The sequence below is a fragment of the Macaca mulatta genome, chromosome 6 (assembly GCF_049350105.2).
Source record: "Macaca mulatta isolate MMU2019108-1 chromosome 6, T2T-MMU8v2.0, whole genome shotgun sequence".
NCBI classification, from domain to species: Eukaryota; Metazoa; Chordata; class Mammalia; order Primates; family Cercopithecidae; genus Macaca; species Macaca mulatta.
In genome coordinates, this window is record NC_133411.1 from 104,204,629 (window position 1) to 104,232,058 (window position 27,430).

Consider the following 27,430-nt stretch of genomic DNA (forward strand, 5'->3'; position numbering starts at 1 on the left):
CGGCTTCCCAAATTGCTGGGATTACAGGCATGAGCCACCACGCCTGGCCTTGAATGTTCTTTCTATGGGAATCTACAAAAGCCAGCTTTTGAGCCTAGTAGCAGAAAACCTCTTCTTCATTGTTTAGCTGTGCTGTGAGCTTGGAGGAGGGCTTCAAGCCCAGCTGAAAAAGCTGTAGTATTTTATGTCAGTGGCTGTCTTGGAGAACTTAATGAGCACTGGGCTGGAGTGATACTGTCAGAGTTCCTGAGCTGTTTGAGGCTCTCAAAGCCTAGATACTGGGGTTGCCCAAATACATCAGCTGGACTCACTATTTCTCTCGGGAGTCGGGGGGTGGAAAATGCTGTTGTCTTAACTCTGCTCTTAATTTTACAGTGCTGTTATTAATGGTAAGAATGATTTCATACGTTTGTATTTTGCTTCGTAATTCACAGAGAATTTAAAAATCCATTATCTGATTTTATTCCCTCAGCAGTTCTGTGAAAAAGGCAGAGCAGTTTTCATATCTTCTGTTTTCCCGTGATTCTCTTGTGGCTCACAGAAGCTAAGAGCCTTCACCAAGGTCATAGGGTGAATGAGTTGCAGAGCTGGGAGTAGAGGCTCAGGCTTCTAGTGACCCTGTTTCTTCCTTGATAGCTCGCTCTGGTGGCGCTATGCTCAGGTAACTGCGCATGCTCGGTTTGGTCTTTCGTAAATCCCTGCCCCATTTTGGGGGAGGTTCTTGGGATGCTTCTATTCATTTTGGAGCATTTAAGTATCTTGTCCTCTCTCCCTCCTCCCAGATGCATGGGCATTTCTGCAGGCCCCCAGGCTGGCCCTTGTGAGTGGGAGTGTCTCCTGCCTGCACGTTGCTTGCATGCCCCCTTCTGAAGGTGCTCTTCCCCGCATGGAGCCCCCTCGTGCCTGCCTTCACACTGCAGGCTGTTCGGTAAATGTTACTGACTCAGCATCGTTGTTTTCTAGAAATGAGACGGGGTATGGAGGCCAAGTTCTTTTCTGTTTGAAGGCTGCCATGGTATCATCTTGCCTTCCCCGTGTGTGCTCCTTGAGGGTGTCGCTGTGCTGCCGTCATCTGTGTTCCCTAGGGTGCCTCCCTTGGAGTCCCAGCCATAGCAGACATGCAGTCAGTGCTCATGGCCTAAATAAGAGGAAGGCCAACGGAGCCATTAAATCTGGAAAATGACAAGTGAGGGAAAGGAATTTTTATTGAAGGCTTGTGAAAAAGAATCTTTTTAGAAAAGTTGACCTGTTTCTTAGCTGGAGCTGAATTTCAGCTCAGAAAAGCAGCTGTGTGCCCAGAGGGCTTTGGGATTTCAGTTTGGACAGATGAATTTAATTTGTTGTTGTATTATCCTTTTGTAGTTTTATTAGACCTTTCTCCCAAATGGAATCGATTTTTCTATAAAAGTCTCACTTCCTTTTTGAGAAGTGTAACACTAATTGTATGGGATGGTCTCCCAAAAGATTACCTGCCAGGAACCAAACACACTGCCTCAGACTCAGGCCCCTGGTTTCTGCCTGTGCAGCTGCAGGGGAGAGACGCACGCTCGAACTGAAATCAAGACGCATGTCTGCATCTTCTCTTTCTTTACTGCTGTTTCGGCTCTGAGCTGGCCTGCCTTCAACATCTAGGAGCTTGGTGGGTGTAGACACATTACGGTATGGAGGAGGGATATGGTGTTGCAACAGCCAGGAGACTCACTGAAGTCTCTGTTCTCTTCCTGCTCACTGCTCTGACTTTGTACAAGTCGCATTTGTAGGGCTGTGCACAGTGGTTTACACCTGTAATCCCAGCACTTTGGGAGGCCGACCTGGGAGGATCTCTTGAGCCCAGAGTTCGGAACCAGTCTGGGCAACATGGTGAAACCCCATCCCTACAAAAAATAAAAATTAAAAAATTAGCCAGGTGTGGTGGCTCATGCCTGTAATCCCAGCTACTGGAGAGGCTGAGGTGCGAGAATCACTTGAGCCCGGGAAGTCGAGGCTGCAGTGAAACATCATTACGCCACTGCACTCCAGTCTGGTCAGAGCAAGACCCTGTCTCAAAAAAAAAAAAAAGAAAAACAAACAAACAGAAACCCATTAGTAATAGTGGCAGTAGTTAACTTTTGAAAGTTTGGAGAAAAGTTCCTAAATAACCTGTGACCATGGACAACTTACTTAGCCTTTCTATGACTCAGTTTCCTCATCTATGAAAAATGAGAGAATATGGTACTGATCTTACCGGATTTCAATGAGAACTAAACGAGATCAAACTCAGAGCCTGGCACCTCGTGAGTGCACACTCAATGTTATTATTTCAACATTTTAGAGGAAAAAGAATGCTAATGGGTCATTATGGCTAAACATAGTCTATCACTGGTGTTACTCATGGTATTGGAAGGAACTTGAATTCCATATAGATAGTGTGATGGAGAAAGTATTTTGGGCATTGGCAGCATTTATTCAAAGAACAAAGGACGTGTCTGTCCTGTGTGGAGAGCTGTTTCCGCTTGTTTCTTTAAATGCTATGGGAAAAGCAGTCGGCCCTGTGCTCTCTGCCGGACAGCTTCAGTCTCCATGTATTGATTTGGCCAATTGTCGCTCGCTGTCATCATGGCAGCAGCAGTTGAAGGGACAGCTTGTCTTGATTTGCATTTTTGTGTGTTCGTGCTATTTATAGACAATTAAGACATGGAAGCCTGTTTATGGCAAGCTGGCAAATTCAGCAAAACATGGAAAAACCTGTTAGCACAGTTTGCACGTGTGCGGGCACAGAGCAGCCAAATAAACACACACGTTTTCCTGTACTTTAAAAATCCTCTGGGAAAAAAAAAAAAAAAAAAAAAAAGACATTAAACCATTGCCCAGATGGCTTACAGAGCTAGAGCTTTCTCCTTGAAGTACATGAGTATGGCTGTCAGATATCTGAAACCCAAAGCCATCTTAAAACATCACCATAATTTTGATGCTACCCCTACCCACCGTTTTTTTCCATTTGTAAGGTAAAAGGATCCAGGAAGGAAAGTATCAGCTTACAAAGGCTTTTGTTACAATTAATCGTTCACGTTCTTTCTTTTGGTATCTTATTCTCTGTTTACATTTTATTTTTATTTTTACTTTTTTTGAGACAGAGTCTTGCTCTGTCACCCAGGCTGGAGTGCAGTGGCACGACCTCGGCTCACTCCAACCTCTGCCTCCCAGGTTCAAGTGATTCTTGTGCCTCATCTTCCTGAGTAACTGGGATTACAGGTGTGTGCCACCACGTCCAGCTAATTTTTATGTTTTTAGTAGAGACAGAGTTTCGCCGTATTGGTCAGGCTGATCTTGAACTCCTGAACTCAGATGATCTGCCTGCCTCAGTCTCCCAAAGAGCTGAGATTACAGGTGTGAGCCACCGTGCCCGGCCGCTGTTTCCATTTTGTAACGCTAGCATCACCCCAGTGTAGGGTGGCTAGGGGTATTCTTCTTTCCTGTTTCCTGGTGTATTTTCCTCTACAGCATTGATCACTCTTTAACATACTTTTTGGTTGTCTGTCTCTACCTACAAAAATATGTATGTTCCTTGTTATATCACCAGTGCCTGGCACGTAGTTAGTCAGTCAATATTTGTTGAATGAATGAATGGGCTAAAAGAACCTTCTTCTTCTTTCTTCTGGCACTTCACACCAAATGCTTTTGGAAAATGCTATGTGAACAGGGATCATAAGCAGGAGAGGTTACACACATTGCTGTGGGATCGCCCATCATCCTCAGATACTTGTCTGGAAGGAGGTGGAGTACTTGAGTAGAAATGATACAAGATAACTTCTTCAGGAAATCAGCCAAGTGTCACAGCTTTTCACATAGGCGTGTGATATTTGCGTATGTGTGTATGAAGAGCTGTCGTGGCCTAGAATCACGGGCCTTTAGATCCCTTGTACAGATAGAAAAGTAAAGGCCGAGGCCCAGGAATGCTGCAGGCCACCGAGGTAGAGTCCCTGTCTGCCCTTCTCAGTGCCCGGTCACTTCTCACTGCACTCCCCTCTTTACTGCTAAAGCCACTTTCCCTGACTCTGAATGTGTAACCACGAGGGAGAAAAATGTACTCCAGGCTCACAGTTTGTGGAGAAAAAGCCCAGCAGCTGAAAATCATGTTGACGAAGTTTGTACCTAGAAAAAGTGGCCATTTCTATAGTGTCTTTAAATTTCCCTGTTTCTCATACATTTTATAAACAAGACAGTAGAAGGAGATTTGGGGACAGCAACTTTAGAACAAGGGCGAAAAAAATCAAACCTAGAACATTCCAGTTTCTGTTTTCTTCTCAGTTTAGGGCTGAGGCACTTTAGCTTCCTGTCTAAGGGACCACTCAAATCTGATTAGAAGCCATTGTGGGCTGGTAATTATCCATAATTTTAGGAAGACAGATGCAGCACCAACTCTGTTCTCTAATAGCAGGCTTATTAATTTTATATTTGCATGGCAGGAGAAGCAGATGGCAAGGTGGGATAAGCGTCCAGATGCTTGGTCATTGATAGCTTTTTACTTCCACGTATCACATGGGGATTTGGGACCCAGGAGGCCTGCTGAGAACTGATGATTATCTGTCCCTTAACCAGCTAGGTTCTTTTTAATCCTGAGCTCAGAAAGATTGCTCCTACTGCAGCCAGGGAAGACAGGTGGTTGACCGGTTAGAAATCATGGCAGGTTATTTTCTCCAGTTGGCAAGCAGAGCTATCAAAAAGTTGTCTTCTCTATTGTATTTCAAATCTGGGTGTTTAAAAAATTGTGTAAGCAAATTAAGCATTTATTTAATGGTAGTTGTGTGTGTTCTTGATGCGAATGAGAGGTGCATTCCCTTGTAAAATCCCTGGGACACTGTAGGAGGACGTGAGCCTTAGAACTGAAGTTGGTTTTCTAGATAATCATGTAGACATGATGATGCTGAGCACCAGACAAAGATGTTGATTGAAGTGATTTAAAAAAATTTTCTGAGTTCAGAGTTTACACCAATATTTAGAAAATCAGCAAAGGAACTTGGAGGAATGTTCTCAGGCATCCAGTTCAGCCCCCTACCCACATTGTCATAAACTCCGAGTGTGTGTACAGGGAGGCGCATTCCTTTCTGGTCTCATCACAGATCCTTCCCTGGCTCTGCACCTGCCTGTCATGTACGTCCGTGTGAAGAGACCACCAAACAGGCTTTGTGTGAGCAATAAAGCTTTTTAATCACCTGGGTGCAGGCGGGCTGAGTCCTAAAAGAGAGTCAGTGGAGGGAGATAAGGGTGGGGCCATTTTATAGGATTTGGGTAGGTAAAGGAAAATTACAGTCAAAGGGGGGTTGTTCTCTGGTGGGCAGGAGTGGGGGTCACAAGGTGCTCAGTGTGGGAGCTTTTTGAGCCAGGATGAGCCAGGAAAAGGAATTTCACAAGATAATATCATCACTTAAGGCAAGAACCGGCCATTTTCACTTCTTTTGTGGTGGAATGTCATCAGTTAAGGCCGGACAGGGCATTTGCACTTCTTTTGTGATTCTTCAGTTACTTCAGGCCATCTGGGCATATATGTGCAAGTCACAGGGGATGCGATGGCTTGGCTTGGGCTCAGAAGCCTGACATTGCCCTCTTCCCTACCTTCCCTACCTTTTCCCTCCTGTGCGGTTCTCTCACAAAGTGAATGGCCTCAGCCACAGCTTCTCTGCAGCTGCATCAGACTGTGGCAACTGGAGTGGTGGCTGCTGCAGGGCCTGCTGTCCCCACGGAGCCCAGTCTTGCTTGCCACTACAACCTGGTCACCATTTTGCCCTGAAAGTATGTAATTCTACAGAATGTGAGCCCACATGCTGGGGATGGAGGCGTCTTTATCACGGTGTGCTCTGCATATTTTAATCTTGGGTGGAAAGTATGGAAAAGTATGTGATACCTGTGGTTTGATGTCAGAAGGACGTTGTGAACTTGATGTGGACTGAGGATGTTAAGGTGCAACAGGCACCCCGGCTTCATTAAATGAGACTTCCCCATCTCCCTGCCAGGCACACACAGGTGTATGGCCATGCCTTATGTGTTATCCTTATCTAGAGTGTGCCTTGTTGTCATGCTTAAAATTACATGATGATATTCTGCCTCATAGAGTAGGTCCCAAACCGCATTCAACACAGAAATGTACTCTTGCTATTGTACATAGAAAGTGCTTTCATATACCAAGTGGGAGAGCAGTCCTAAAATCTGGGCTGGAATCGCAGAAGGAAGGCATTGGAAAGCAACAGATTCCCTAATCCGAAGCTGATTTTTGATGAACCTAGAAACAGGACCAAGAGAAGTGAATTTGCCTAAGGCCCTGACAGTGTCTCACGGTAGCATCTGAACCTAGCAGTTTCTTGACCTATTTCTTTAAATGATTAGTCATGCTTCCTCTGATTCCTATATAAACATTCATTTATATAATGTTCATTCTTCATTCATTCTTTTATATTCATTTATATAATGTTCCTCATTCATTCTTTTGTTTCAGTGAATTATTGCAGTGCTACCACGAAACAGTATTTGAGTCAAAATGTGGCAGTGTTGATCCCTTTCCAAGGATTTTAGTTGCACAGTTTTTCAAAGCTGTGCTAGCAGTTTCTTGTTGGTTGCAAGGTGTCCTTTCAGAAGCCAATTGTGTGGTGTATTTATGTTGATTGTTGGAGGTAGTTTGGTTAGAACCTACTTCGAGTGGCTGGCGTGGGCCTGGGGGACAGTGACAGCTGCCTGCTTCATGGGCAGAGATGAAGTAATTGCTTCCTGGGAAGTACCATCCTCCTGGCCACACTCTCCAGCCCATTTCGTTTGTGTTGGTTTCCTTGGCATCTGCACGTTTCTGGCTTCATGTGAGTCTCATTTATTTTAGTGTATGACTTCAGGCTGTGGGGAAGAATGGCCATTTTAGCAAAGAGATGCACACAAAGGAACAACTGGCTAAATGTGAGTGAAGACATTCTTAGGGGGGGTTTCATTTCTTTTATTCTGTGACAGGCAGTCTGGGAAGCCGTCTGGACACGTGGCCTGCGCTGTCACAGTTCCTCCTTGCAGGATTGCAGATGTTTGGAGATTGTAGTGATAACTGTTATTGAGAATGTCATTCTCGCAGGCTCTAATAAGTCAGGATTTATTCAGTGTTAATTTGTTAAAGACAACTGTATTTCTAGCCAAATCCATGTTAGACGTTTCTCCTGGCATTGTTGCTGGGGGTATTCCCGTGGCTTAGTCTTAGGGAAGCACACGCCTTTGAATACTGCTGAAGCTGTGAGTACCCAAAGCGCACCGGAGTACTTTTGCCATATGAGGTGTTAGTCACTGATACACATCTCAGTCAGACCTGATGGATTCTTGACCCCTTCCTTTTTTAATTTTTTAATTTTTAATTTTAATTTTTGTTTTTTAAGAGCACAACCCCTCAGGTGGCCACCATGAATCTCTGGTGTTTTCAGTTGGCTGCAGCCTATTTGCCATCTCTGGTTCAAACATATTCAAAGCCTGATGATGCTTCCCTCTGTTGTTCTTCTGCTGTGTGACCTCCGCACCCGCAGGGTTCAAGACTGTCAGAGCTGGGAGCCACCTTCACAACTACCAGGGTTTCCAGAACCTCCTTCTTCTAGCCCTGGGGATGGAAGAGATGTCATCAGAGGTGAAGGCTTATTAGGTTTCCATGCCATTGATAACGAATGAGGAGGTTTTCTTTTATGTAAGGGGAGCTTCTTATAACGTGCTTTAGTAGGGTAAAGAAGCTTTTGAGGTTTGGTTTCTCTGGAAAGATAATTTGTGATCCTGCCCTTGCTTTCAACAAAAATATAGTTTGCATACCAGTGCATTTTGTATTACTGAGCACTGGCTGACAAATGGTTCTTAACTCGTCATTCACTCAGCCACTGTTTCTTGAATGGCATATGTGTGCCAGCTGTAGTAGGAACTTGCTAGGCTCTAGGACTAACCCTTATGAAACGGGGGTCCTGGGGGAAGCAAATGCATATAAATATAAACGTTTGAGGGGATATCAGAGGGGGTGCCTATAGGTGCAAAACTTCGTTCATTCTTTGCCCCATCTAGGAGGTTTTGTGTCTTAGCAGCATGTTCCATAGCAACACATCCCTCTATCAAAATATTCATCTTATTATTTTGAAATTCTCTGCTTAGGTATGTGTTTTTCTGACTAAGTTTAGAACTGGTTAAGGACAGCCTATGGGGTATGTATTATATATATCTAAACACACACATATATTTATATATATACACATTACCATTATAAATTTACAATATATTTATATATATACACACATACATATTTCTCCCTTTCTGTATATACACACACACCACACACATATATGTACACACACACATATATGAAATTCTACTGCCAAGCACAGAAAGTCAAAACTAGGCAAGGATTCTTTTAGTGTTCATGAAAAAATAGATGTGCTTAGTTGAGAGCATCCTTCAGTTGCCAGGGGAAAGACAGGATGGATTCACAAATGGAGATAGTGTTTTGTTTTTGTTTTGGTTTTTGTTTTTTCTTTGTTTAACTCTTGAATTCAAAATAATCCAGACTTATGGAAAAGTTGCAAAAATAGTACAGAGAATTCCCATATACTCTTCCCTCAGATTCCCCAAACATTTCACCCCATTTGTACTTTCTCTTTCTCTCTCTGTGGATATAACTTTTTTTTTTTTTCTGAAATGTTTGAGAGTGGAAGGTAGAATGCAGGGTAGGGTGAAAGGTGGAAGGAGAGAGGTAGGTTGGGAGGCTTTTTTTTTTTTTTTTTAAACCTTCTGAGATGGAGTTTCGCTCTTGTCACCCAGGCTGGAGTGCAATGGCACGATCTCGGCTCACTGTAACCTCTGCCTTCTGTGTTCAAGTGATTCTCCTGCTTCAGCCTCCCGAATAGCTGGGATTACAGGCACCCACCACCATGCTTGGCTAATTTTTTGTATTTTTAGTAGAGGGGTTTCACCATGTTGGCCAGGCTGGTCTTGAACTCCTGACCTCTGATGATCCACCTGCCTTGGCCTACCAAAGTACTGGGATTACAAGCATGAGCCACTGTGCCTGGCGATTGGGAGGCTTTTGCAGTAACCCAGAGCGCTGTGATGAGGGCTGGACCTGGTTGGAAATGATGAGAAAGGTGAGAAGTGGTTAGGTCTGGCATATAGTTTGAAAGGAGAGTTTAAATGGGTTAGATGACAAGAGAGAGACGTGGCTCTGAAGGCATAGTAGCCCTTGCCCTGCTGGGCCGGATGAGACAGGCAGCCTAGGGCTACTACCGCACCCTGCGGGCGGCTCAGGACCTGGGCCAGCGGAGGAACCAGGCAGTGGTGCTGGCCAACTTCGGGACCCTGTGCCTGCACGCGGGTGCCAGCAGGCTGGCCCAGCACCACCTCCTGGAGGCCGTGCGGCTGTTCTCAAGGCTGCCCTGCAGGGAGTGTGGCCGGGACTTCACCCACGTGCTCCTGCAGCTGGGCCACCTCTGCACCCACCAGGGTCCGGCCCAGCAGGGCAAGGGCTACTATGAGTGGGCCCTTCCAGTCGCTGTGGAGATGGGCCATGTGGAGAGTGAGTGCCCCGGTTCCTCCTGTTCACCTTCCGGGGCCACTCGCATCAGGGCACACCTGGGGTTTGTGATTCAGAAACAAGTGGTGGTTTTTCCACCATCGAAAGTGCTGAGTCATGGCCAGCAGCAGATGTTGGCAAGCGCCCTGGAGACAGGCGGTTCCCATGCAAGGCCAGGCCCTCTGCCCTACTGGGGCAGCCAGCTCTTCCCAGTTTGCCCAGGGACCATGCTGCCTTGAGCACGGAAAGTCCTGCGTGCTGGGAATCCCTAGCCATAACCCTGGGATCAAGACAGGCTCTGCTGAGCTGGGACTTGGGGCCCCTCCATGAGCCAGGCCCTGAACGCCGGTTCTTGTGCCCGTCTTATCTGCTTGGTGTGTTGGCAGGCTGCGCACCTGTCATCCCACTTCACAAAGGACACGGGGCGGGTGATTGCCCGAAGCCGCAGAGCAGTTCATGCAAAAGCAGCTCGTTGTGCAGTGTGTGCCAGGCCCCACCCATAAATGGGGCTTGTGGGGTCCTCGGGTGGCAGGGACTGAGCGTGGGAATGTGAGTTTTAGGCCAGAGAAGCCACAAAAGGGTGAGTGGCGTGATGGCGGGGCAGCACTTGGCCCCGGGTTAGGGAAGCCTCTTAGTCTGGGACCAGAGGGTTGAGAGGATTTAGTCAAGTAATAGGTGGTGGTGGAGGGGCTGGTGGTGTAGCCTGTGTGAAGGACCAGGGATAAGCTAGTGGGGGTGAGTGGTGGTGAGTGAGTGGGGGTGAGTGAGCGGGGATGAGTGAGTGGGGGTGAGTGAGTGGAGGTGTGATGGGGGTGAGTGGGAGTGTGAGCGGGGATGAGTGGGGTGTGAGCAGGGGTGAGCGAGTGGGGGTGAGTGAGCGGGGACAAAGGGGGTGTGAGGGGCGGTGAGTGAGTGGGGGTGATTGAGTGGGGGTGAGTGAGCGGGGATGAGTGAGTGGTGGTGAGTGAGCGGAGGTGTGATGGTCAGTGAGCGGGGATGAGTGGGGGTGAGTGAGCAGAGGTGTGATGGGAGTGAGTGATCAGGAGTGTGAGCCGGGATGAGTGGGGTGCGGTGGTGAGTGAGTGGGGATGAGTGAGCGGGAGTGTGAGTGGAGATGAGTGAGTGGGGGTGAGTGAGCGGAGGTGTGATGGGGTGAGTGAGTGGGAGTGTGAGCGGGGATGACTGAGTGGGGGTGAGTGAGCGGAGGTGTGATTGGGGTGAGTGAGCGGAAGTGTGAGCGGGGATAAGTGGGGTGTGAGCGGGGGTGAGTGAGCAGGGCTTATGCAGGGAGGTGCAGAGTTAGGAGTGCGTGGGTTGGGTGCTGGATGGTGAGAAGCTCTTCTGGAGAGCTAAGCAGGGCCTGGGGCCTCAGGCTGTGGCTTGGCCTTTTCCCCAAGAGCACTGGGGAGCCATGGAGTGCTATCCAACAGTCACTGCAGACTGAGCAGTGAATGGACAGTAGGTGGGCAGGGCTGTCCGAAATCTAGGCCGCAGAGGATAGATGAGGAAGTTGAGTCCAGGGAAATGGCCGAGACAAGGGATACTGTTGTGGGTCCCCTCTGCCTTGCAGTGCTTTGTCATGGCATAGTGAGAGCACTCAGAGCTGCCTCCTGTGGCCTGGACCAGAGCCCCAGGGGCTGTGGCCAAATCTGCCCATTTCCCAGCACAGGCCTGGCACCCACTCCTGGCCCTAGGAGGGATGAGATTTTGGGAAGGACCATGTGAAGGGGCCCCGGTCCCACATATCTGCCCAAGGAGGGGTGGGGGGTTCAGACCCAGGCTTCTTCCCCAGGGGCATTCTCTGACTGGAAGGAGACCCTCCAGGAATCCAGCGCCCCAACCCCCACTGCAGCCTCCCGTGGCTCCTGGCACAATAGCCTGTGGCACCTCCTCCTACGAGGCCCTCCCCAGGGTGCTGGGGGATTCAGACTTGGAAATGCAGGCCAGGGAACGGGGATCATGCCTCCCTATCTCCCTACCCTGCCCTGAATGGTCAAGGAGACCGAGGGCGGCGCTGATACCCCACATGCTTACTTGGGGTCATTTTTGAGTCACTTTTGGTAGTTTGTGTCATTTTAGGAGTTTGGCTGTTGTGTCTAGATGGTCTGATTTGTTGGTGTAGAGTTGTTCGTAGTGTTTTCATGGAATCCTTTTATTTCTGTCAGGTTGGCAATAATGTTTCCTCTTTCATTTCTCATTTTAGAAACTTGGGTTTTTAATTTTTTATTTATTTCTTTTTATTAGAGATGGGGTCTCATCATGTTCCCCCAGGCTAGTCTTGAATGCTGGCCTCAGCGATCCTTCCACCTCGGCCTCACAAAGCGCTGGGATGACAGGCGTGAGCCATGGTGCTCAGTCTCTGATTTCGGTCATTTGTGTCCCTATTTCTTTTCTTGGTCAGTCTGGTGAAAGATTTGTCAATTTTGTTATTATTTTCAAAAAACCCACTTTTGGTTCTGTTGATTATCTCTTTTGTTTTTCCATTCTCTGTATTTTTACTTCCCATTTCCACTCTCATATTTATTATTTTCTTCCTTTTATTTGCTTTGGGTTTAGTTCATTCTTTTTCTAGTTTCTCAAGGTGGAAGGTTAGGTTTTTGATTTGAGATTTTTCTTCGTCTTTGAATGTAGACATTTACAGTTATAAATTTCCCTTTCAGCACTGCCTTAGCTGCATGTTGGAATTTTTGATACACTGTGCTTTTTTTTTTTTTTTTTTTTTTTAAAGACAGAGTTTTGCTCTATTGCCCAGGGTGGGGTGCAGTGGTGTAATCTTGGCTCACTGCAACTTCTACCCAGGTTCAAGCCATTCTCATGCCTCAGCCTCCCGAGTAGCTGGGATTACAGACATGCACCACCCTACCCGGCTAATTTTTATATTTTATTTTTTTATAGAGACGGGATTTCACCATGTTTCCCAGGCTGTTCTCAAACTCCTGAACTCAAGCGATCCTCCCGCCTCGGCCTCCCACAGTGCTGGGATGACAGGCGTGAGCCACCGCGCTGGCCCGGGCTGTGCATTTGTTTGCATTCTTCTCAAATTAGTTTTCAGTTTCCCTGATGGTCTCTTTGACTCACTGGTTGTTTAGGAGTGTGTAATTTCCACATATTTTTGAATTTCTCACATTTCCTTCACTGTTGATTTCCAGTTTCATGCCAGTACAGCTGAAGAACACCTCTGCTTTGGTCTCAGACCTTCTCCATTCACTGAGGCTCATTTTGTGGCCTGGCACATGGTCTGTCATGGGGAATGTCCCATGGGTGCTCGAGAGGACTGTGTATTCAGCTGTTGTTGGGTGGTGTGTGTAACAGCTGTCCATTTGGCGTACCTGGTTTCCTGTGTTAATCTCCGGAATGTTTCTGGCACTAGAAAATCAGAAGCTTTCCACTGTTCCCAGCGCCCTGGCTTTGGGAGAGGTCAGTGAGCCTGTGGCTTGGGAGCCTGGTTGCATGAGAGAAGCATGTGTGGGAACGCCAGGGCCCAGCTTTGAACCCCGTTCCCCCAACATGATGCCGTATGTGGCAGACATGATGCTTGGCTTTGCTCTCTCAGGGTTCCATCTGCGACAGGGGCTACTTGTGCCCCTGGCCTCATCAGCTCAGGCTGAAGGCGGCCCTGGTCCTGGCCAGAGAGGCTTTGTGAAGCAGAAATAGATGGCCTGGTGCAGGGGCCGAGCCTGGCCAGGACCTCAGCCCTGGGAGTTGTAAAGAAGGCCGGCCTCTACCATGAGCATCTGCACCAAGGTGTGCCCATGTAACTGTGTGTTCGGAATCTGTCCTGAAATGGGTGCATGGCCTGTCTGTGCTCAGTCTCCCCACCTATGGGGCCCAGGCTCACAGAGGTGTGAAAGAGGCAAGCATGGCGCAGGGTCCTCCGAGCCCAGCCAGCCTCGCTTCAATGCTGGGAGACTAACGTCTTCCATTTTGTCTTCTGCCCAGGCCAGCTGCGGTCCTTCCAGCGGCTGTGCTACTTCTACGGCACTGTCATGCCCAGTGAGGCCCAGTGTGTCATCTACCATGAGCTCCAGCTCTCCCTGGCCCGCAAGGTGGCCGACAAGGTGCTGGAGGGGCAGCTCCTGGAGACCATCAGTCAGCTCTACCTGTCCCTGGGTACCGAGCGGTAAGGGCTGGCTTTGCAGTGGTGGAGGTGGGGACGGGCAGGGCAGGGAGGGGGGCACAAGAAATCTGGCCCAGGACCCCAGCAGCCCCTCTCCTTTTGATCATTTGGTTCCTTGGCATCAGATGCTTTGAGCTGGTGGGCCTGGGGTCGTTCCAGGGCTGCTGCTGGCCCGTGAGTCCCAGCTTGAGCCTCCCTTGTTGGGTCAAAGGTCATCTCCACCCCAGCAGAGGCAGTACGTGCACTCGGGCTGTTCTTCCTACTATGGTGGCTTTTGTCATCTGACCTCTGACTGCCCCGAATCTTTACTCCTGGCCTTCATCTGTCCCCTTAAATGTGACCACAGCAGCCACCTGTGGCTTCTCTCCCACAGAAGACAGAGCCAGTTGTGTCACCTGCTTCCCTGGGGCAGGGTTTCAAGGTCTCACATCCCATATGTGGCCTACTCGGCTTCCCCCAAGCATCCTGACCTGGTGGGGTAACCATGGCCCTGGCCACTCCACCCACAGGGCCCAGTGACATTGCTGCAGTCACACCCCCTCGAGTGTCAGACTTACTGAGAGAGCAGGGAAGGAGCCAGATTCCATGGGGACCTGGGAGACTGGCTCCAGTCTTGGCCTCAGGTTCACAGAAGGAAAATGGGCCAGTGTGCTAGAGCCATGCTTCTCAAAGTGTAGTCCCTGGACCAGCAGAGCAGGATCCATGTCACCTAGGAGCCTGTGGCAAGTGGGAGTTCTAGGGCCTGCCCCAGGCCTGTGGAGCCGGAAGCTCTGTGGGCAGGGCCAGCAAGCTATAGGGACAGGCCTCCGGGTGACTGTGATACCTGCACACCTTGAGAACCATCGGCCCAGATAGCCTCTGAACACTAACGGCTCCTGGTGCGTCTGGAGAAGACACAGGCCATGTCTGGAAGGCAGGGGAGATGGACTAGCACACTCCTCCTGCCACAGGGCAGCATGATGCTCAATTCCCTCAGAAGGATATCCTTCATCTTTTCCATGCTGTGTGTGTTCACCCTGGCCCTCCCAGTAGCCTGGGAAGGGCAGAACACTGCACACACAAGAGGGCCGTTCCCAGTCCGCACATTCCAGATTCATCTGTCACCAGACCCACAGGAGGAGGCAGACTGGTTCCAGGAGGATGAAAGCCCTTGTTCTGACACCTGTGTCTGATTCCAGGGCCTACAAATCCACTCTGGACTACACTAAATGAAGTCTGGGGATTTTCATTGATCTTCAGAAGAAAGAGAAGGAGGCGCGTGCCTGCCTGCAAGCAGGGAAGATCTACTACAGCCTGCAGCAGAGCGAGCTGGTGGACCTGTACATCCAGGTGAGTGGCAAGGGATGCAGGAGGACCCCTGTGCTGTTCACTCTCTGTCCATCCACCCATCCATTCATCTGTCCATCCATCCATCTGTCCATCCATCCATCCATCATTCATCCATCCTTTTCTCATCCATCTATTCACCCATCTATCCATCCATTCACCTGTCCATCCACCCATCCATTCATCCTTCCATCATCTATCTGTTTACCTGCTCATCCTTCCATCCATCCATCCATCATCCATCCATTCTTCCATCATCTTCCCATATACCTGTGGGTCCTTCCATCTATCCATCTATCATCCATCCATCCATCCTTCCATCCTTCCATCATCCATCCATTCACCTGTTTGTCTTTCCACGCATCCATCCATCCATCCATCATCCATCCCTCCGTCCATCCATCCATCCCTCCGTCCATCCATCCATCTATCATCCATCCATCCTTTTATCATCCATCCATTCACCTGTCCATCCATCCATTCACCTGTTCGTCCATCCATCCATCCTTCCATCTATCTTTCCATCATCCATCCAACTGTTCATCCTTCTATCCATCCGTCCATCCATCATGCTTCTGTTCACCTCTTCGTCCATCCATTCACCTGTTCGTCCATCCTTCCATCCATCCTTCCATCCATCTTTCCATTATCCATCCAACCATCTTCCATCCATCCATGATGCTTTCATTCAGCTGTCCATCCATCCATCCATTCATTCATCATCCATCCTTTTATCATCCATCCATCCATTGAGCTGTTCATCCATCTCTCTGTCCATTCTTCCATCCTTCCATCATCCATTCACCTGTTCATTCTTCCATCCATCCATCATCCATCCATCCTTCCATCATTCATCCACTCGCCTGCTCATCCTTCCATCCATCCATCCATCCATCCTTCTATCATACATCCATTCACCTGTTCATCCTTCCATTCACCTGTTCATCCTTCCATTCATCCATGTATCGTCCATCCATCCATCCATTCATCCATCCATCATTCATCCATTCTTTTATCATCCATTCATTCAGCCACCATCCATCCACCTGTTCGTCCATTCATCCATCCATCCTTCCATCATCCATCCATTCACCTGTTCGTCCTTCCATCCATCCATCATTCATCCATCCATCCATCCATTTTATCCATTCATCCATTTATTCATCCATCCATCTATCATCCATCTATCCTTCCATCATCCATCCACTCACCTCCTGTTCATCCTTCCATCCATCCATTTATCCATTCATCCATCCATCCATCCTTCCATCATCCACCCATCTTTCCATCATCTATCCTTCCATCATCCATCCATTCATCTGTTCATCCTTCCATCTATCCATCATCCATCCATCCATCCATTTATCCATGCATCCATCATCCATCCAGCCATCATCCATCCATCTGTCCATTCATCTATCCATCCTTTTATCATCCATCCTTTTATCATACATCCATTTATCATCCATCCATTCACCCGTCTATCCATCCATTCACCTGTTCATCCATCCATCCGTCCATTCATCCTTCCATCAACCATCCATTCACCTGTTCATCCTTCCATCCACCCACCTGTTCATCCTTCCATCCATCTACCATTCATCCATCCACCATTCATCCATCCATCATTCATCCATTCATCCATTTATCCATTCATCCATTTATCCATTCATCCATATATCCATCTATCATCCATTCATCCTTCCATCAACCATCCACTCACCTCCTGTTCATCCATCCATCCATCATTCATCCATCTATCCATTTATCCATTCATCCATCCATCCTTCCATCATCCATCCATTCATCTGTTCATCCATCCATCCATCATCCATCCATCCATCCATCCATCATCCATCCATCATCCATCCATCTGTCCATTCATCCATCCATCTGTCCATTCATCCATCCATCCTTTTATCATCCATCCTTTTATCATACATCCATTTACCCGTCTATCCATCCATTCACCTGTTCATCCATCCATCCGTCCATTCATCCTTCCATCAACCATCCATTCACCTGTTCATCCTTCCATCCTTCCATCCATCCACCTGTTCATCCTTCCATCCATCTATCATTCATCCATCCACCATTCATCCATCCATCATTCATCCATTCATCCATTTATCCATTCATCCATTTATCCATTCATCCATATATCCATCTGTCATCCATCCATCCTTCCATCGACCATCCACTCACCTCCTGTTCATCCATCCATCCATCATTCATCCATCTATCCATTTATCCATTCATCCATCCATCCTTCCATCATCCATCCATTCATTTGTTCATCCATCCATCCATCATCCATCCATCCATCCATCCATCCATCCATCCATCCATCCATCCATCATCCATCCATCTGTCCATTCATCCATCCATCTGTCCATTCATCCATCTGTCCATTCATCCATCCATCATTCACCCATCCATCATTCACCCATCCTTTTATCCATCCATTCACCCGTCTATCCATCCATTCACCTGTTGTTCCATCCATCTGTCCGTTCATCCTTCCATCATCCATCCAATCACCAGTTTATCCTTCCATCCATCCATCATCCATCCACATATCCTTTTATCCATTCATCCATCCATCCATCATCCATCCATGCTTCCATCATCCATCCATGCTTCCATCATCCATCCATCCTCCTGTTCATCCTTCCATCCATCCATCATCCATTCACCCATCCATTCATCCATCCATCCATCCTTCCATCCATCCTTTCTCCCATCCATCCATTCACTGTTCGTCCATCCATCCATCATTCATCCATCCACCCACCAATCTACCTATTAATCCATCCCTCCATTCATCTATCTGTCAATTTGTTTATCCATACATTCATCTACCATCTATCCATCCATATGCACATACATCATCTACCCTCCACCCATCCATACATTATCTACCCACCCATACATACATACAGACATACACACATCATTCCACCCAGCCAGCCAGCCAGCCAGCCATCCATCCATCCATCCATCCATCCATCCATCCATCCATCCATCCACTCATCCACCCATCCAACCATCCACCCATCCACCCATCCATCCACCCACCCGTCCGTCCATCCGTCCGTCCATCCATCCATCCATCCATCCATCCATCCATCCATCCATCCATCCATCCATCCATCCATCCATCCATCCATCCATTCATCCATCCATCCATCCATCCGTCCATCCATGCATCCCAGCATTAATCTATCCACACACTCATCCATCCATCCATGTGTCTACATCTCCTCATCCATTCATCCATCCATCCACTCATTCCTAAGCCACTGCTGAGCACCTGTTGTGTGCCTTTTTCCTCCCTCCAACTGGTTCCCTCATATCCTCCCCCAGTGGCCAGCATCTTCTCCCTGAGGGCAGAGGCGCAGCCCCTCACAGTGCCCAGCACCTGCTCAAATACAGCACATGCTCAAATAATGTGACCACTCAGTTAACACACAGAAGAACTTGCTCCAAGCAACACGTGGCACATCTCCTTACAAAATGAATCTATCATAGTGGCTGTTTTCAGAGGCTTTCCCAAACACAGTGTGATCCGGAACAAATTGTGAAGCCCACGAGCCTGGTGAAGCTTTCATTACTGAGCACCTGCTGTATACCTCCTTGAGCTGAGGAGAGGGATCAAGAGCTCATGGCCAAGAGGGGACCAGGCCCACCCACAAACACTGTTGATGTGGCAGGGATGTGGCAACGCAGAAAGGAGCCAGGGGATGGGCTCCCAGCAATCTGGGGGCCACGGAGACTGGTTTGAGTGCAGGGGGAGTGGGCTAGGGCTAGCCCTGGTGGTAGGATTCACAGGTGTCGGGCTCCTGGGCTGCAGCTGCTCAGTCATCTCCTGGCACTCAGGTGCATCAGTTCATTGTCCTCATGCCAGTGGTGGGGGCAGCCCTAATGCACAGGGTCTGAAAAATGCTCAGGTGTACCTGTAGTGTGTGAGAGGAAGGAGGCTGGAAAAGGTGGGCATGGCCACCTCACCAGGTGTGGGTCTTGAGGGAACTTCTGTCTCCTTTCAGGTGGCACAGAATGTGGTCCTGTACACAGGTGACCCCAACCTGGGGCCGGAGCTGTTTGAGGCAGCTGGAGACATCTTCTTCAGTGGGGCCTGGGAGCAGGAGAAAGCTGTGTCCTTCTACTGGGTGAGCTGGCCTGTGGGCTGATGTGGGTGGGCCTCAGGGGGGCACCTGGAGGGCTGAGGCACAGGTGTGGCAGGGCAGAGGCCTCCCACCTGGAGGCAGGGCCACCCATGCACATGCTAGTTTCCAAGTGGTCTCACCGGGCATGATATTGACCGTGCCCCTGCCCGGGACAAACGCTCGGGGCCTGGATGTGACAATGGCTCTACCCTTGTACCTGATGATCTCAAGCAACCATGAGCGGGAAGTTCTGTCCCCATCTTTCAGATGAGGAAACTGAGGCTCAGAGAGGCACAGGGACATGTCAGAGGACACACAGCATGTCAGTGGGAGGCCCGGGTCTGCATGCACCCCGAAGTGGGACGGCTTCTCCCTTCCTCTGAGCTCACGGTGTGGCTCAGCCCTGGGCACAGATAAATGTGGTGTTTTTAGAGCAGAGAGGAGTGCTGGCTCCCCCGAGTCAGACCCCCGGTGGCCAGGTGGGAAATACGGGTCTGAGGCTGCCGGGTGTAGCTGGATGGGCCTCAGGTGACTCTTCAGCCCCCAACTTGGGTGTCTGAACTGTGTGTTATCCCAGAGCACAGAGCTGTGTGGAGGTGCAGGTGTAGCTGGGGTGTGGGAAGCTCCAAGCACATGTTTGAGCTCTGAGGAGGGCGCTGGGCAAGGTGGGTGCTACGGGAAACCTGACCCCACCTGCCTGTGTGGTAGGACCGGGTCCTGGCCCTGGCAATGACTACAGGCAACCGCAAGGCGGAGCTGCAGCTACAGCTGTGCAACAAGCTGGTGGCACTGCTGGCCACACTGGAAAATCCCCAGGAGTGCTTGGAGTTTGCCTACGTGGCCCTAGCACTCAGCATCACTCTGGGTAAGTCCCCTGAGCCCCACCCTGCCAGGACCCACACTTTGCCAGAGCCCAGCCTCCAGGACTGCAGGGCAGGAGCTGAAACAGCTGCTGGATTTTCCTGGTCTCCTGTCCAGGCAGGCAGATCTGCCCAACTGGCTTCCCCGTCCAGCTGTGCGGCACAGCCCGAGGTCTCACGCAGTGCAGAGCTCCCTGCCTGACTGAGCTCTGTTTCCTCTGCCTGTTCCCGCTGCTGACCACAAGGGCCGCCCAGTGTGCCCTCTGCCTTCCAGACATGCCAGGCATCTCGTTGGTCCCTGTATGTGCCAGGCTGAGTGGCATATTCCCTTTCTCTTGTACCCTTCCCACCCTCATCAACCACCCAGCTCTCTGGCTGATAAAATCCCAATTCCCCTTCCAACAGTCTGCCCCTTAAGGCCGGGCATCCCCTGGTGCTGTGCCAGGGTCGTCTGTCCCCCTCCAGAGACAGGGAACCCTAGGCAGGCCGCATGCCCCAGCGCCTTGTGCCCTGTGGCCCAGTACACAGTAGGTGTGCAGCTGACTCCCCAAAGTAGGGGGCTCCGATTGTGACACACCCAGGAGGAGTCGGATGTTATGTCTGTGGGTTGCCTGGAGCCGGGGTGCCTGGGAGCACCTGGACTGCATGGCTTTTGGGCTCCCCTGGTTAAAACCAGTGAGCATAGGCAGGTGGCTATGTGTAGGCACAGAGCTGGGCCATCCAAGTCCGACTTTGCCAAAGCCTCACAGTAGACAGGGGCAGGCCTTATTAATTCTGCTTTGCAGATGGGAAAGTGAGTCTGGGAACCCAGAAGGGACCGGCCAGAGCTGCCCAGGTGACCGCAGGTGCCTGCAGGCAAGCCAGGTGTACTGCCTGGGGTCTGCATACCTGCTCCAGAGGGGCCTGTGCCCTCCCTGCCCCAGGGAGCCACATCCTCACACCTGCCCCTTTGGCCTCCACCCCAGGGGACCAGCTGAATGAGCGCATGGCCTACCACCGGCTGGCCGCCCTGCACCATCAGCTGGGTCATGGCAAGCTGGCAGAGCACTTCTACCTCAAGGCCCTATAGCTCTGCAACTCGCCGCTGGAGTTCGACGAGGAGACCCTCCACTACGTGAATGTGTACCAGGTGCTCGGTGACATCATCTTCTACGACCTGAAGGTGGGTGGGGAGGGGCAGGGCTTGGGGTGTTCCCGGCCCCCTTGGAGTGGGATCTCCACCCAGACCCCAGAGGCCTGGGTTCCAGCCTTCCTTAGGAATGGCCCAGTGGCCTCCATGGAGCTCTGCAAGTGGCTGGAGGAGCCGGCAAGGTCAGCAGATACAACCTAGCTCCCAAGCTGGCCAGGCCCCACCCTCAAGAACTCAGTCTCAGCCAGGGAGGCTGACACATGAGTAGGCAATGGTGTCCTCTGGATAAAGAAGGAGGATTGCAGTCGGGGGGCCCTCCTGGAGGAGATGACACCAAAGCTGATTCTTGACAGTCAAGTGTCAAGTTGCATTTAACAAAGAAAACAGGGTCGGGAGAAGGACATTTCGGAGGACGGCATCATCCTCACATTGAATCAACGTTGCAAGATCCAACCCAAATCCTGGCGCCTCGTCTAGGAAGCCTGCCCAGGGTGCCAGCCTGCACTGGGCAACTCCTTCCTGGAGTTCCAAGACACCTTGAATTTTCACATCACCCAGGAAGGGTGGGGTGGGACCAGTGTCTTACCATTGGGTTCACAGACAGGGAAACCCCAGCTCAGGGCAGGTGCGGTGGGGCGGGGCCCCAGCCAGCCAGGCTGAGGCCTTGCTGGGTCGGGTCTGTCTCGAGGGGAGGTGCTGTGCTCCCTCTGCCCCCAGCCCTGCAGGGGTGGAGAGCTGGGACTGTCAGACTCAGACCTGGGGTGTCTCCACCCCTCTGCCCAGCAGGCACCGCCCCTCCTCAGCATCGCACCGGCACCGCGTCAGTGCTCCTTATGGGCTGAGGGGCCAGGGCACTCCAGTCCTGCGGCCGAGATCTTGGGGGCCTTAGAACAACATGAGGAGCTGGGGCAGCCCTAAGACCCCGCCGCATATCCCCCACCGCAGGCCTGGGGCTGCCCGGAAGGCCCCCGCCCAGTGCTGACGACACCTGGTGGTCAGAAGTGGTCCCTGTGGCCTCCCAAGTCCCAGCCAGACAGGGAGGTGCCAAGTGTCAGACCTAGAGGGACGCTGCTCACCGCTCAGGGGCTCGCCTGGGACCCAGGTGGACGGGCCTCCCAGAAGAGGCCTTTCTCTGTTTTGGTCAAGCCTGCCGCCCACTCCGCCTGCCCAGGAGGAAGGAAAGGGCCAAGTAGTACCTGAGAGGCCAAAGTCCACGGTTGGGGTTGAGGGGCAGAGGCCTCCTTCACCTCCTTCCCATGCACAGCCCTCCTTCCCATGCACAGTCTTCCTTCCCATGCACAGCCCTCTGGGCCTCATCGTGACTATGCTGTCAGCGCAGGCCAGCTTCCCACAGGGAGGCCCCCTTGGAATTCCCCAAGGGCGGCTGTCTTTCCAAGGCTACACCCTCCTCCTTGTGTAGTAGGCTCTGGACCCAGGGCCCAGAGGAGTAGGAGAAAAAGCCGGGCTGCATGGGGCCTGGAAGGCTGGCAGAGAGGCAGGGGTAAATGGGCATCTTTGCCGATTGCCTCTAAAAAGGGGTCCCCTTTAGTCTACACGTGAGAGCGAGCCCTGGAATAGGTAGGATTAGGTGTGTCCTGGCTCAGCCTGCCACTCACTAGCTGCTGCACACACTACAGGCACATGGAAATGCACACGCAAATGCACACGGGCACAGGCACACGCACACACAGGCGCGCACACACAGACACGCACACACACACAGGCATGCACACAGGCACACAAACACGCACAGACACACAGGCACCCAAATATGCACAGACACATGCACAGGCACACGCAGAGACATATGCATTGGCTGGCTCCTTCCTGTTTAGTTGGGATGCCCCCACCCCTTCAGGAAGCCTTTGCCTTCCACCCCTGGCTGAGTCTGGGGCCTCCTGGGCCCCCCACAGGCTCCTGGGCTTCCCTCTGCCACAGCCCGGGCCACCCTGTGTGGTCAGTGTTCACTCCCAGGTCCCTCAGACTGGGAGCAAGGACATTAGGCTCAGCCACGTACCCAGCACAGAGTCCAGTGTTCGGCTGGGCCGGGGGGCATTGGATGAGCAGTGGCGGTGACTCGGGGCCTTCTCACGCCCCTGCGCCGTGTGTGGGGCGGGGCAGTGGGGGAATGGACTGCTGCATCTTGGACTTTGTCCTTGGCCCTGGGAGTCATCTTGAGATGGTAAAGAGGGACAGGCTAGGCATGGGTCTTAGAGAGGTCCCTTGGGTGACCCCATGTGGAGGAGGCGCCTGGGGAGAAGCCGGGTGGGGGATGGGAGGGTCAAGGAGGAGGTCTGGGAGACGGCATCCCAACCCAGGGATGGTGAGTTTGAGCCAAAGATGCATTGAAAATGGGAGTGGATGTCTGGGGAGTCACACTCCGTCAATATTTCAGGGAACATTGCCAGAGAGAACACCTGTGAGATGGTTTTGTACCTGGCCTGTCCCGTGGAGGGCCTGGAAATGGTCAGCATGGACAGGGGCCAGAGGGGAGCCTGGGTCACTCAACGCTGTGCCCCTGCTGTGGCTTGGAGCCACGGGCCCTGCATGGAACTCTCAGAGCAGGCAGGATCTGCCCTGACCTCAGCCCATGGGGAAAGCAGCCACTGCCTGCAGAGAGGGTGGCACTGGGGCAGGAGACTTGGGGTGAGTGGGGCGTAGGGGCAGTCAGGAAGGCTTCCAGGGGTGTCAGGGTCATCCCCACCTCCTGCAGCTGAGACCACAGCAGTGTCACAGGCTTCAGGGATCATGGGGTGAGCCAGCATTGGCTGGACATGTGGAATGACCTGGAGACAGGAACGGCCTCTGGGAAGACGGGCTCCGAGTCCCCCTTTTGCTGAGCATGACCTGTCCCCTTCAGGACCCGTTTGATGCAGCCGGGTACTACCAGCTGGCACTGGCAGCCGCCGTGGACCTGGGCAACAAGAAGGCACAGCTGAAGATCTACACGCGGCCGGCCACCATCTCCCACAACTTCCTCCTGGACCGTGAGAAGTCGCTCCTCTTCTACCAGAAGGCCAGGACCTTCGCCACAGAGCTCAACATCCGCAGGGTCAACCTGCCTCCTCTGCCACTCTGCGGGTGGGCCCCCTGGTTGGCCCCCAGCCACCCTCGCTGAGGACAGCATCCGAGGGAGTGGGTTTTGTGCAAGGAGGATGGTCTCCTCCCTCTCCTGGTGTCTCCCGTGGCTCATTTTCTGGGAAATGGAGGCATGAAAGCAGGGTTCAAATAGCAATAAATGGTTTTTTTTTTGCAATAACATACCGAAGTCCCCAGGGCATCCTTCCCTGTGTGCTTCCTGGGCTGTGTCTGGGGGCCATCTCCTTCCCTGGTGGCAGCCCGCTGATCTTGGGGATGAGAACAACTGTGAGTCCAACAGACCTGGGCCAGGTCATCATGAGCCTCGGTTTCCTCGGCGGCCAGAGGGGAGATGGTGGTGGAACTCTGGGCAGCTCCTTGCTCTCCCTGCTCAGAGCTCTTGCTGTAGGTCTCGTGCCGCCCTTGCCTTTAACCTTCAGGCCACTGTGCCTGGATGTGGGGGCTGCTAGTGTCCCTGTTCGCCATTGAAGAAATAGAGGCACAGAGAGGTTAGGTGTCTGGCCCACCGTCACACAGCAGGTAGGGGCGGAGACGCAGAGCCCAGTACACTGACCACCACACCACCCTGCCAGCCTGCAGCCAGGAAGATGTCCCCCATTAGGACCCAAGGTCAGCTCCTGGACCTCTCTTGTGGTGTCAGGAGAGCCACAGGCCAGTGAGGGTGGCCCCAGGGATCCCTCACTCAGTGTCCTCTGCTCCCAGACTTGGTTGGGCCGGGCCTGGCCAGTCCCACCTCTGACCACTGGTCAGCCCTGCGGGAAGTGAGATGCGGGGATCTCCGCCTGTGTAGACGCTGCTACCCAGTATTGAAAGCCTTATCTGGGCTGCCCCCCAGCCGTCCCCACATACCCCTCCCCTTCCAGCCTCCGGCCCTCATCCCAGTCCCTGGAAACCCAGGTTTTCCTTCTTGGAATCTTGGCCCAAGGAACACAGCTCACACGGTCTCTGCCAGTTTACGGCAAGGAAACCGAGGTTAGAGACTGTGGGTGTCCCACGTGATTCTCACATACACTGCACTCTCCCAGGCCCCTCTTTTAAACACTTTAAATGAGGTGACTTTCACATCGCATGCAATGAACTATTTCAACGCAAATAATGTGGCATTTGTGCATTCACAGTCCTGTGCAACCACTCACGCCATCAAGTTTCATAAATGTATTCATCTCCCCAGAAGAAACCTCCCATCCTCACTAAGCTGTTACCTCTCCTTTGTATCCCCCAAGCCCCTTGTTTAATGGAAGGGGAAACTGAGGCCCGGAGAGGGACTTGCCAGTGGGCGGAGCTCTGATAATAAGGAATCAGGCACCCATCTGCTGCTTCAGTCCTGGGTTGGTGTTCCACCGAGCAGAGGTGACAGAGCCAGGAGGTTCTGGGAGCGCCACAGGTGTCACTGGTTCAGTCCTGGGTTGGTTTGCCACCCAGCAGAGGTGACAGAGCCAGGAGGTTCTGGGACCCCATGCTTGCAACCAGAGCCCTGCCCCGAGCCTCCCCACCAGGGGACAGCAGAGAGTTTTCCAGAACGGGCCGCGGGGCTGGCGGGAAGCAGCGGGTCAGAGCTGCTGACAAACCTCACGTTGACCCCAGATCGTTGTCTCTGTGGGTTGGGCTTGGGAATTGGAGAGGAGGCCGCATGACTGGAAACGTGAAGACGGCACGGCCTGGCTGGAGGAGCGGGAAGCGCCGTCAAGTTGACTGAGGACACAGACCTCCTGCCCGCTGGGCCGGGCCTGCAGCCATTCTTCTCGGGGTGGGGTCCGCAGGTCCGGGTTGCTCTCGGCCCCCGACCTGCCTCAGAGTCCGGGGGTCTTTGGAACTGTGCCTCCTCATCTCCACCCACCCTGGCTGGTGCCATGAGGGGCCTGGATCCTGGGATCCTGTTTCTCCTGGGCAGCAGAGACTGGGGGACCAGAGGAGATGATGGGTCTTCAAGCCCCACATTCAAACCCCAGCCCACCACGCACAGTCTGGGGGTTCGGGGTGAGGGAGTTGATGTCTCTGAGCCCCAGTTTTGTCACCACTAAAATGAGACCGACATACTGGGGCAGAGTGCCAGCCCCAGGGCTAACCGAGGCCTGTTTCCTACTGACAATCCCTCTTACTCCTAGGAACAGCTCCAACAACCACACACTAGGGGACACTCAACCCAGGCCAGCTTGTCAGAGGCACGTGAACCAGAGCGACTCCATCTTGAATGGGGGCTGGGTAAAAGGAGGCTGAGACCTGCTGGGCCGCATTCCCAGTAGGCTAGGCATTCTTCGTCACAGGATGAGATAGGAGGTCCCCACAAGATACAGGTCATAAAGACCTTGCTGATAAAGCAGGTTGCAGTAAAGAAGTCGGTCAAAGCCCCAAACCCAAGATGGCCACGAGAGTGACCTCTGATTGCCCTCACAGCTCATTATGTGCTAATTATAACGCCTTAACTGCTACAAGACACTCCCACCAGCGCCACGACAGTTTACAGATGCCATGGCAACATCTGGAGGTTGCCCTACACGGTCTCAGAAGGGAAGGCAGAAACTCTCAGTTCTGGGAATTGCCCACCCCTTTCCTGGAACACTCATGAATCGTCCAACCCTTGTTTAGCGTATGATCAAGAAATAACCATGAAAATGGGCAACCAGCAGCTTTTGGGGCCACTCTGCCTGTGGAGCAGCCATTCTTTTTTTTTCTTTTTTTTTTTTTTGAGATGGAGTCTTGCTCTGTTGGCCGAACTAGAATGCAATGGCATGATCTTGGCTCACTACAACCTCCGCCTCCTGGGTTAAACGATTCTCCTGCCTCAGCCTTCCTAGTAGCTGGGATTACAGGCACCTGCCACCACACCGTTAATGTTTTGTATTTTAGTGGAGACAGGGTTTTGCCATGTTGGACCAGGCTGGTCTCGAACTTCTCACCTCAGGTGATCCACCTGCCTCGGCATCCCAAAGTTCTAGGATTACAGGAGTGAGCCGCTGCGCCCGGCCAGAGTAGCCATTCTTTTATTCCTTTTCTTTCCTCATAAAGTTGCTTTCACTTGATGGACTCGCCCCGAATTCTTTCTTCTGTGAGATCCAAGAAACCTCTCTTGGAGTCTGGATCGGGACCCCTTTCCAGTAACAAACTTGCTTAACCTCTCAGACCCCTCGTCTCTTCATCTGTAACCAGAGATAAAGCCTCCCCCGAGGTTCCAACAGTGAGGAGAGAACGCATGGA

The 27,430-nt window shown here is 51.6% G+C and overlaps 1 protein-coding gene across 3 annotated transcripts in view; it reads left to right on the top strand.

Annotated features, from left to right (window-relative positions):
• Positions 1–24,397, top strand: part of LOC144341477 (SH3 domain and tetratricopeptide repeat-containing protein 1-like) — a 52,065-nt gene extending 27,668 nt beyond the window's left edge. For 2 of the 3 annotated variants that reach the window (XM_078005032.1, XM_078005031.1), the window contains exons 5-10: positions 13,478–13,658; positions 14,834–14,984; positions 19,028–19,150; positions 19,856–20,012; positions 20,973–21,169; positions 23,997–24,397. In XM_078005032.1, the coding sequence (XP_077861158.1) occupies positions 13,478–13,658; positions 14,834–14,867 (215 nt within the window). In that variant the 3' untranslated portion in view covers positions 14,868–14,984; positions 19,028–19,150; positions 19,856–20,012; positions 20,973–21,169; positions 23,997–24,397. Of the gene's footprint in view, positions 1–12,622; positions 12,956–13,477; positions 13,659–14,833; positions 14,985–19,027; positions 19,151–19,855; positions 20,013–20,972; positions 21,170–23,996 lie in introns of those variants that run through there. The other variant, XM_078005030.1, reaches the window with a different exon arrangement.
• The last annotated feature ends 3,033 nt before the right edge of the window (positions 24,398–27,430 follow it).